The 11,288-nt window shown below is 41.9% G+C and overlaps 1 protein-coding gene across 2 annotated transcripts; it reads left to right on the top strand.

Annotated features, from left to right (window-relative positions):
* Positions 1-690: 690 nt before the first annotated feature.
* LOC133511327 (cysteine/serine-rich nuclear protein 1-like) lies at positions 691-10,614 on the top strand. Of its 2 annotated transcripts, none has more exons than XM_061840135.1 (5): positions 691-967; positions 4,694-4,890; positions 5,912-6,174; positions 6,260-6,562; positions 9,215-10,614. In XM_061840135.1, exons 2-5 carry the CDS (start codon positions 4,704-4,706, stop codon positions 10,154-10,156), a joined length of 1,695 nt encoding a protein of 564 aa, XP_061696119.1. In that variant the 5' UTR covers positions 691-967; positions 4,694-4,703; the 3' UTR covers positions 10,157-10,614. The 2 variants fall into 2 exon arrangements, with proteins under 2 accessions (XP_061696119.1, XP_061696118.1); XM_061840134.1 differs by having other exon boundaries at positions 693-967; positions 4,675-4,890.
* The last annotated feature ends 674 nt before the right edge of the window (positions 10,615-11,288 follow it).

Here is an 11,288-nt window from a genome sequence, read left to right as displayed (position 1 = left end):
TTCCGGCTGACTTTTTTTTTAATTACTAAAAACATACTAAAAATGCTTCATGTGTCAGTTGACCTTTAAGGACACAAATTAAGTGGCGTTGTCCTGTTTTGTTACTGCTTTGTAGCTAGATGTATTTACCTCGTTTTTTAAAAAAACAAAACAAGTGCTGTGATAGCGTTTTATCTAGTCGGAGAAGTTATATTGAATTTTTTTTTCAAATAATAAAATATTTTGTTTTTGAAGGAATAACCTTTGAGCTTTATTCAATACCCGCAATAGTCATCTAGGTCCCAGTATGCCCCTTTTTCTCAATAGTAAGTCAATTCAGTACACTAGTAGAAAAGGACTTTTACTAGCACTGCTAGTACCACTTTTGGCCTACTATTAAACTTGCTTCTAGCAATACTAAAAACGGTCCCTTTTTCTTTCATGCTTATGATTGAACATGAAAGAACTTTTCTATTTCTTTAAAGATTTCTCATGCTCTAAAGGGTTATTTTAAAAAATAACTTTTCAGTGTCTGTTTACTCTTTTTGTTACATGGCTTTAATCATGCACATTGTTTTAAATGAATGGTTTGAGGAAGTGAGGAAGGAAAGCATACATGGTAAGCAGTTTAAACATTTAATTGTCGCAGTTATGTGGATCAAGTAATCATGGCTCAAAAGGCCTTCCATATTATGGCAGTAATGTATAATGCAAATGATAGGAACTATTTTATTTTTCAGCGTCCTCGGTTGATTTGAAATGCGGTTGATGTAAAATGTCTTATCAGTACAGCTAGCCAACGATCGGTTCGCGACGAGGTAAGCCGCGAGTTCTCTTGCAGTCACTTGTCATCTTTGAGGTGCCAGCAGCCCCTGAGGCGTTGACTGCCTGCTCCAGTGCAACATTAGCCTCACGCAGACACTGACGAGACCGACAGCCCTGCCACAAATCCTCACTTTTTCCTCATTATGCTGCCTTTCAAGCACTGGTGAGTACAGTCTCGAAAAAAATAAATGAATAAAAAACGTTTATATGTAAGCACATACAGCACACACAAGTACCTGTGGGCTTGACTTTTCACGTTTTTTATTTTCGACTGTTACGTCACTATTGTTCTACAGTAGTCCGGTACAATTTTCGGTAGTTGCTCAACTTCAAAGTATTTAAAGCGACACGCTGTCATTTGCCTCGCCTAGAGAGTGACATTAGTTTTTTTCGGGACCCTCTTCTTTCTTAAAGGCACAACTTTGAAACGCGTCTATCAGTGTGTGTGCAGTAAAGAAAGCAAGAACAGTGTTGTCATTGTAACTGACATGTTTCTGCAAGGGGGTCAAGGGGTCAGCCGCATAATGACTGTTGTTATAGGGTAGCAGGAAACGACTCCGCCACTCACAAAACACACAATATTCCGATAAATGTGACACGGTGGCTTTTATGCATACTGTTTCACTTTTCATAAACACCTTCATCAACATCCTCACCAGGGTGGGTCCCTTCCAGCTTTTTTTGTGCTTGAGCCTTTAAATAATAGATGTGCTCTCTATGGAGAACACAGCATCTTTCTGATGGAAGAGACGGTTCTAAAAAGGTTAAATGTGATGGTAAATGGATGGAAAGAGGCGATGAGTCATTAGAAATACAGTTGTCTACTGTGGCATCTGGATACTGTCTGAAGGGTGCCTCTCGTTTTATTGCATATTTGTTGATTGAGCCACACGCACGCACGCGTACACACCGAACGGTTGTTTTAATTGAGGATGGCGGAGAGAAGTACTCTGTCAGTTCAGATCAAGCAGAAGCGGTGCTGCCATTTACCTGCTGTATTTTATGGTCAGAGGAGCTTGAAGACTGTAATAAATGTGAAGGTGAAAATCCATTTAACTCGTGTTGAGGCTTTAATCTAACTGAATCTTGAATATTTGCTTCAACACCAGTGACTGTAAAAGATGCGGTATTGTAATGATTAACGGACTTGTTGAGAAGCAGCAAGTGACTCAGTCAGTACGTGTTGGCAGGCATAACATTTTGTCAGGTTTTTTTTTTTCTTCCCCCATCTCCTCTCTCGCTCTGTTTCAAATGACAATTGGATTCGAATGAGTGAAAATTTACAATGAAACTGTTTGTTAGGCATCGTTTGACCACGTGAAATCAGTCACGTACGGGCTTTCTTGAGAGATCGCACATGCCTGTCATGCCTTCCAAACTTGACAAATTCTGCACACTGCTTGTGCAAGAAACACTGACAGCTGTCTCAAAATTAATAGTACTGGCATTCGATTGCGCTCTCTTTTACGCAAGTAGCCTTGAAAAACCCCAAGTTGGTTTTTGAACCCTCAGTGTTTGGCTAAATCATGCACCTTCACATCCCCAAAATAGCAGCTTCTTAATCTCCACCCCTTTCCCTCAGTTGCCTCACTGCCTTCACCCAAAACATGAGGAATCACTGGAATGTTAATTACCCTGCTGGGAGAAGAAAAAAAAGCATTTTTTTTCTTCTTCAAAGTGACTTAAGTACTCAGCTGTTTTCAGTTCACATTTGAACCACTTGTTAAATGTCCATGTGAAGGATACATGCTATGAATGTGTAAATAGCTTCAACAAACCAGTTGCTTGAAACCTGCTAGTCCAGCACTGATGCTGATCTCTTCTATTAAAACAACACCGCTGAACTGTATGAAAATGATGTATACACAGTACTGTGCAAAAAAACTTTACTGCATCATTAGATTTGTTTTAATGTCAGTCAGTTGAACGCAGACCTCAACTAAGGTCAAACTCTTAACTAATTTGAACAATGGAGTGTAGTATTTTGTATTTATCCATCTTTCACTTCTGAGCAAGCGACCTCCCTGTACACCCCCCCCCCACCCACCACCACCACCACCACCACCACCACCACCACCACCAATATTTACTCCTCATTCTTGACACTGTGCTGGCAGAAATAGCAAACTGCCTGACCGTTGGCATGTACAGATGATACCGCCAGTGGTGAAAGAATTGGAAAATGGCAGGAAATAACCAGGACGTTTGAATTGGGGAGGGGGAAATATTCCTTATTAGGTGTTGTCTTGCTAATAGCTTAAATGTACTGTGACCTTTTAGCATAACCACTTGGGAAATTGATTCATGACTGCTTCCTAATTAGGCGAGACTTTGTGTCAGATTGACTCAGCCTTACACTTCGATGATTATTTTACTCTGTATTTTTTTTAATCGCAGTATACTATTTGTTAAATGGGTGACATGGTTGCGCAGCTGGTAAAGCGTTGGCTTCATAGTTCTGAGGTTCTGGGTTCAATCCCAGACCCGCCTGTGTGGAGTTTGCATGTTCTCCCCGTGCCTGCGTGGGTTTCCTCTGGTCACTCTGGTTTCCTCCCACATTCCAAAAACATGCAACATTAATTGGACACTCTAAATTGCCCCTCGGTGTGATTGTGAGTGCGGCTGTTTGTCTCTATGTGCCCTGCGATTGGCTGGCAACCAGTTGCCCGTTGACAGCTGGGATAGGCTCCAGCACTCCCCACGACCCTCGTGAGGATAAGCGGTAAAGAAAATGGATAAAATGGATATTTGTCAAATGACTGTTGGGAAAATGATAATTGAAACGACAAAGCCTATGGTTGGACACGAGCAATACTTTCTACAAATACACTTCTATCTTGACTTTCAGTTGCCCAAACTTGCACATTTTTCGAGTTAAGACCCGTTGTGTGGTCATCCTTCATGTTGTGGGACCAAATTTCAATTACAACCGAGCTTCAGACGCGCCGCCGTTCCCATGCACTTTTTGAAGGGGACAAACAGACAAAAGCACATACATGAGAAAAGGAAAACGCTTGCAAGGAGCACGGAGCTCCCACTGACACTGGGCTAACCCACATGGTTAACAGGCAAAGTAACCGACAACAGGCTCCTCCTGCAACTCACTAGGCCACACCCCTGAAATGCACAAATCAACACATGTCTTTTTTTAAAATAGAGAAATTTTATAATGTCTTTCATTTGGTGACTGAGTGGTGAGCACATTCCACTCACAGTTTGGTTTAAGGTTCAAGCCGGGGTTTCCTTTGGGGAGATTTGGACATTCTCCCCATGCCTGCGCGGGTTCCCTCCCACATTCCAATAACATTCATGTTAAGTTGATTGAAGACTCTAAATTGGTGTGAATGTGGCCTATGGTTGGCTGGTGGCCAGTCCACGGTGGACACCACCTCTCGCCCAAAGTCTAGTGGGATACTTTTAGACTAAGTACCATCTCAAAACATACTTGCCATGCCAAGTACCACCATAATGACCGCCAGAGAAATATAGTAAAATAGTAGGCAGCGATGTTCATCAAAAAAGAGGGAGACCTGTAAGAAAAAAAAACCCTACCTGAATAACGCGTCAGTTCTGAAACAAAATAAAAAAATTGAAATGACGGAAGGAGGACAAGCAATAAAGAAAATGGATGTTTTTACAATATAGTCCCATTTTTCTTTCTTTTTTCTTTCAATTTAATTTTTCTTTTCAATTGTGAAAATTGAGTTGACATGCAAGTAAATTAGAACAAATCCAACTCATAATTTAAGCCACCACTGTATGCCATTATTGCGTACAATTGTCAGGTACATTCAAGAATGAGTGGCACATGTGATTGTCATGTTGATTTACCGTGGTGCATGTTTTAAACCCAATGTTGTGATCATGCAGAATGTATGTCAACCACCAGAGCTCCAACAATGGCGGGTGTCCTGAAGCGAAAGTTTGCGGCAGTTGAGGAAAACCCCAGCTATTCTTCTTCTTCTTTGTCTTCTCATCCACCCTCTTCACCCACGTCTTCGGAGTGCGAGTCAGACGGGGAGATCGGCTCCTCTGAGATGCAGGATTTCACACCTCACAGTCCCTCTGCGGCCACCGTTGTACCAAGTGAGTATCCAAGCTGACGAGGCTCCTCTTTCAAATAATGCAAGCCCCCTTCCTTATCTGGCGACTTCCCATTAATGTTTTATAGGAGTGTCTCTTATCGTGCTGCAGCAGCCCTATTATGACTTACTGATATGAAAATGCCAACCTCAGGGCTGTTGGAAGAAATGTCTATCTCAAGACTGCAAGTCCGCTTGTGCAGACAATTATTTGCTTGAGCAATAGGATGCTGTGAATGGAACTGAATATACCCTGTACATAAAGTCTCCCTTTTAAAATATTGGCTGGGTTGCAAATGGTCTCATTTGGTGTGCATGTATCAGACAGTTCACATGATGCTGCGCAAAACTATTTCATGCCTGTTGTTTTTAAAGCGGCGATGAGGTCTCACAAATGACTCACGGTGCAAACAGAGGCCCGGTGCAGAGCGCCCTTTTTAGACATACAGACACACAGATTAGCTTAGTCAGCTGGCTTCACTTGTTTACTGACTGGTGGGAAAAGAATCCATCCTCAGTTATGTGTTAAGGTCAGAACATCAAGCAGTAACCTGACACATTACCTCACTGAATAGAGATTTCCATTATGTGCTGTTTTATTTTCTTCCCCTCTCTGCTGTTGTTTTTGGTAGCACCAGATTATTTTGCAAGAATTTCCTATCAATTCAAACCACATGTTGTTCATTTGGACACTCAGAAACCTCTGCAGAAAATTATGTCATGAAACAAAAGTAATATTCTCAGACTTTCTCGATTTTAAACAAGGACAGGGAGACACGATGGTGCATCATACCCAAGATTTTCGGTTAAAGTGCATTTTTTATTTGTTGGCTGGTAATGACCCAAAATACTTTCCAAATTGTTTACTTTATCCCACAGTTTTGAGGAAACCATCACATTTTGCTTGATGATTAACGATTCGGGTGACATTAATATTTATCCAAATACTGTCTGTTCCTGCATCAATAGCAAAGTAATCTTTCAACAAGCAGATTAACACGTGTTCCCTCCCATACCCCCACCAGGCCGGTCCATAGTGAAAAAGCCGAGGCTGGTAAAGAGCCAGTGTCGTGTGCGCTTCGACCAAGTGGCGGTTTTCAGTTTTCCTCGCTGCCAGGGCTTCATTAGCGTGCCCAGCCGCGGCGGTGCCACCCTGGGAATGATGCGGCAGCACAGCACCCTTCACAAGTACACAGTAGCAGAGCATGCATCGGCGCAACGGCGGCACCGGCGCAAGAGGCACCTGCTCAGATTGAGAGAGGAGACGTACGACTCATTGAAACACGACGTGAGTGCACTTCCTTTCACCAGTATTTTGTTCTCCTTGTATACTCTATAGCCTCTTCTGATTACATCTTTTTTTTAAATCATAGCTGCTCACCAATGAGGCTGTTGGCCAAAATGAAGCAGGTCAACTCACAGTAGAAGGGTTCCCATCTGAAGGGGCTGATGTCCACATGAATGATGCTGAGCTGGACGACAGAGGATCGCTGCAGCCGTACTCATCCAGCCAGCGGCAGGCTCTCCTGCTGGCATCTGGAGTCAAGCGCATTGACAAGGAAGAGAAGAAGCAGCTTCATGCGTTGCGTTTGTCCAGAGAAGCTTGTGGATGCGACTGCCAGGGCTTTTGTGAGCCCGAGACCTGTGCCTGCAGCTTGGCAGGCATCAAGTGCCAGGTCAGACCTGCCTTTTAAATGTTTTTTTCTATGAATAAGGGAGAAAAAAATCCAAACCTACATGGTCCTGCGTGAAATAGTGATAACTGCGGTTTAACACGCCTGAGTTCAATTTCTCTAACCACACCTGTTCTCAATGTAGAACTCATTTAAATAGGACCTGCGTGACAATGTGAAGTAGACCAAAAGATCCTGAAACACTAGATGTCATGCCAAGATCTGAAGAAATTCAGCAATAAATGAGAAAGAATGCAACTGAGATCTATCATTGTGGAAAATGTTTCAAAAGCTTTGAGACTCCAGCGAATGGCAGGGTGAGCAATTATTCTAAAGCATGACAGAAACATAGAACAGTGGTGAACCTTCCCAGGGGGGCCGGCTGACCAAAATTATTCCAAGATCGCAGCGGCGACTCATCCAAGAGGTCCCAAAAGACCTCACAACAACATCCAAAGAACTGCAGGCCTTACTTGCGTCATTTAAGGCCAGGGTTCATGACTCCACTTTAAGATAGACACTGGCCTATGGCAGAGTTCCACGATGTAAAACATTCAGGCTCGTCTCAAATTTGCCAGAAGACGTCTTGATGATGCCCAAGACCTTTGGGAAATAGTCTGTGGTCTGTCAAGACAAAGGTTGAACTTTTTGGAAAGTGTACGTCCCATTACATCTGGCAAAAAAGTAATGCTGCAATGCAGATAAAGAACATCATGACACTGAAATATCGTGGTGGTAGCGTGATGGTCTGCAGCTTGATTTGCTACTTCAGGACCTGGAAAACTTGCTGCGATAGATGGAATCATGAATTGTGGTGTCTACAAAAAAAAATCCAGAAACAGATTGTCCAGCCATCTGTTCATAACCTCAAACTGAAACAAAGTTAGGTTCTGCAGAAGGACAACAATCCAAAACACAGCCGCAAGTCCATCTCCGAATGGTTGAAGAAAAACAAAATAAAGACTTCGGGAGTCAAATTCCTTACCTGAATCCTAATTAGATGCTGTGGCATGACCTTAAAGTCCCATTGACACCAAAAGCATGATTTTTATTATGTTTTTGAAAAGGCAGATGGAATGGACGCATCCGTTTTTTACCACATGATTTTGATGTATATGGCTTTTTGTAACTCCCGCCATGAAAATCCTCTCGAGGGATTTGTTTTTGAGAAGAAGCAGGCAGTGACGTTATTTGCATATGCCCACTCAGGCGGGTTTGTGTGTTTATACCAGTTTTACCTGCAAGAAGGTAGCTCTTTGTGTTCGTGTTCATGTTAGCCAAAATGGAGTGGATCGGGCGGGGAGGTGGATTGGCACAAGCGGGAGGACAAATGAGCTCTGCCCCCCACCGCCACCAGTGTTTCGCCCGGCATGGTCCCCCTGAGTACACTACATACTACTATATATACTACTACTGTTGGGGAGTCTGTTGTTAGTTAGAAGTGAACCGCATATCATGTAAATATGGCTTGAAACCATAGGATAATATTTTCCCGATCACTTTACTCGATTGTGAGATGTTCTCCTCTTCGAAAAGAGCTTCCGTGTCAGAAGGGCCGTCGGAAAAATCCGAAAATCTCTGTTGTTCGTCTCTCATAGCAGGTGGCTCAACGTCTTCTCAATGGCGACTGTCCCAGTGTGACAGCTGCAAATGACGTTGCAGGCAATATGGCTACCATTTGGATGTCGAGTGAGACTTTGCAACTTTGCGCATGAATGACACGCTCTCCGCTCATATTTATTTTTTCATATAGACATTGAAGTGAACAATGTTATACTGTATGTAATTATCATAACAATATTTATTTTACAATGCATATAGGGATTCCAGTGGGACTTTAAAAAGGTGCTTCATACTAAAAAACACTCCAATGTGGCTGGATTCCAATGAGACTGCAAGTTACCACAAATGCTTAATTGCAGTTGTTGCTACTAAGGGTGACACAACCAATTTTTTTGTTAAGGGAGTAATCACTTTTTTTCACAGGAGCATGCAGGTTTTGCTTTTTTTTCTTCCTTTAATCGTAAAAACCTTCATTTAAAACTATTTTCTGTACACTTGTGTTGTCCTTAATATTTAAATGTTTGAAATGGAAGACATTTAAGTGTGACAAACATGCAAAAATAAAAAAAAATCAGGAATGGGGCAGATACTATACAATTGCTTAATAATCTTGACAAGCGACTTCTAAAAGAAATATTACCAAAACCCAAAATACTAAGAAATGGTTTTATTATGTAGATGTCTTCCATGCTGACACAGACTTAAAGTCCTATTTTCAAATTATTGGTGACTTGAAATTTTAGGCATTCATGTGGAAGGCAGTTCTTAGAGATAGGGCAAATAATGGTGGTCCGCTGAAATACCCATCTTAAAAATATCGATGTTTAAAATCATGAAACTTTGGACTCCTAACAAAGATTTTTGCATTCAAATGTATTTTAGAATATTTTTTTTCTATAACAAATGCCAATAACACATACTGAAACAGATTTTTTTTCTAAATTAAATGTCTTTATTTTTATTGATTAATAACCCAAATCATTCTGTATTAGTCCCCTAATTATACAAGTGGTTTAGTTTTGGGTCCAGATTTGGACACGTACAAGGTGTCGTGATCACCGTTGAGCGTGGTATGATCTCTTTGACCCTCAGGTGGACCGCTTCAGCTTCCCATGTGGCTGCACAAAGGACGGCTGTGGAAACACTGAGGGCCACCTCGAGTTTGACTCCAAACGTGTGCAGACGCATTACATCCACACCGTCATGCGTCTCGATTTAGAGCGCCGAACGGGAGCCGAAACAACCAGCCGAGCGGACCAGAAATCCGAAATCCTCGTTGAATCTGAGGATCTGAGTGAGGCTCATCACGTGAGGAATGAAGCATACAAGACGTGCCCTTTTGGTTTTCCTTTGGAACAGGACAATCTTGCGAGTCCCACCAGTCCAATGTTTAATTTCCTCCCGGAACGAGGAGTGGTGGAAGACAACAGCTGCAGTAGCGACATGACGGAATCCTCCAGCTCTTCTTCTGATTGCGACGGCGGGCGTCTTCCTGCCAATCACAGACGAGAGGCTTGTGCCCTCCGCGTCTGTGATTCTGAAAATAATAGCTACTCCGTGTGTCACCAACTGAGACTCATGGCAGCGCCGATGACCCTGGGCAGCAGCAGTTGTCACTCTAACGGCACTACAGCTGACAAAAGAGGACCGCTTTCAGCAAACACCTTGACAGACAATAAAACCACAGTGGTGGTAACGGATTATCTGGATGAAAATGCAAACCTCACAAGAGACCCATTTGACGACGACGATTCCCTCGAAGGCTTTCCGAACACTCCCTCCCCTACCCTGGACTATTCCTCTAGCGGGTACAAAGACCCGAGTCTCTCTTCAGAGTCCGACTTGGAGTTTTTTGACAATGACTATCCCTCCGGACCACGACACGGCTCCTTTAAAGAGCACAGACACTCAGACAGCTTTCACCCCCTCCAGCTCATCAGCTCTGTTTATTTGCCACAGTGCCAATCGAGCACCGTCCTCCTGGAGTCTCTCATTGGCCTGACTGAGCCAAACCCACAACTGCCTTATGATTGAAACATTTGAAATTAAATGCATTGAACATTTTTGATAGACAAAGAGATGTGTTTGAGAATGATTAATACAGATGTGGTGTTATGATTTTACTGATATTAAAATGTACTTTTTTTTTAATCTACTACTATATATTTTCAGCGAGGTCCACACACTTGTTTCCATTTCAGGAACTTTGATTACTTGTTTACATTCCCTTTAATACCATTGCTAAAAAAATATATTGGATTTCCAATATATGGCTTGTATGCCATATGTATGAACATCTGTCTCACAAAATCTCAACTTTTTTTTAAATTATTAAGGTACCTGACCATAGTACAAGCAGCACAAGCAGATGACCTATGGAAAACCAGTTTACTTTTGGTCTTAGTCATTTAAATGACTGGTTAAGGTTTTACATGCCTTCAAATATATTTATGTACTGTAGTAATAAACTGAAGTATTTATTTATTAAGTCACTGATCTCAAATGTGTTTAGTGTACTACATTACATAATTAGATATGTGTTTACTCGGGAATCATGATTATTTAGTAAAGATGGTGTCTATCATTCTTTTTCAATAAATGTCCTTGTAAGGGTTGCGGGTGAGCAGGAGCCGATCAGTGCCAGTTCTGTTAGAAATATGAGACAAATGGCAGAGAAGAGAGATATGAGGGAAGAGAAATTGTAGCACAAATTTTACTGCATGTACACGTCCTGTTCTTCCTTGAAGAATGTCTTATGCAGAGATGGATTTGTCAGTGTTGGCAGGAGGGATAACCCAAACCCAAATGACACCAATAAAAACAAGTATGAGAATACTAGAGATATGAGGCACATTGGTCCAAATATTTACTAATGACTTATACTAATATACAGTACCATCCCCCAAAAGTGCAAGAAAATATTATGGGATGTAAGGTACAGTATACCGTATATCGGGTAATGATTGCGTGATTGAGATCTTGGAGGCTTATCAGGCAGAACGTGGACCAAGAATTTACAATGATGATGCAACAGATTCAGAGAATCAAGACGTTCCCCACCTGTGGCCTTAGGTAAGAGAATTATTTGACATTGTTAACTACAAGAATGATTTGTGCTGATGAGATACAAGTACCACTCGTGGTATGCAGACTGGCCCTACCCACA

The sequence above is a fragment of the Syngnathoides biaculeatus genome, chromosome 13 (assembly GCF_019802595.1).
Source record: "Syngnathoides biaculeatus isolate LvHL_M chromosome 13, ASM1980259v1, whole genome shotgun sequence".
NCBI lineage: Eukaryota > Metazoa > Chordata > Actinopteri > Syngnathiformes > Syngnathidae > Syngnathoides > Syngnathoides biaculeatus.
The sequence above is the reverse complement of the archived record's forward strand: the minus strand, read 5'-3'. Positions and strand labels throughout refer to the sequence as shown.

Excerpts from the sequence above, each read along its gene's own strand:
- LOC133511327 (XM_061840134.1), top strand. The coding sequence starts at position 4,680 with ATGTCAACCACCAGAGCTCCAACAATGGCGGGTGTCCTGAAGCGAAAG. Across the intron at positions 6,175-6,259 it reads ACGACTCATTGAAACACGAC|CTGCTCACCAATGAGGCTGT; the intron begins GTGAGTGCACTT and ends TTTAAATCATAG. Across the intron at positions 6,563-9,214 it reads TGGCAGGCATCAAGTGCCAG|GTGGACCGCTTCAGCTTCCC; the intron begins GTCAGACCTGCC and ends TTTGACCCTCAG.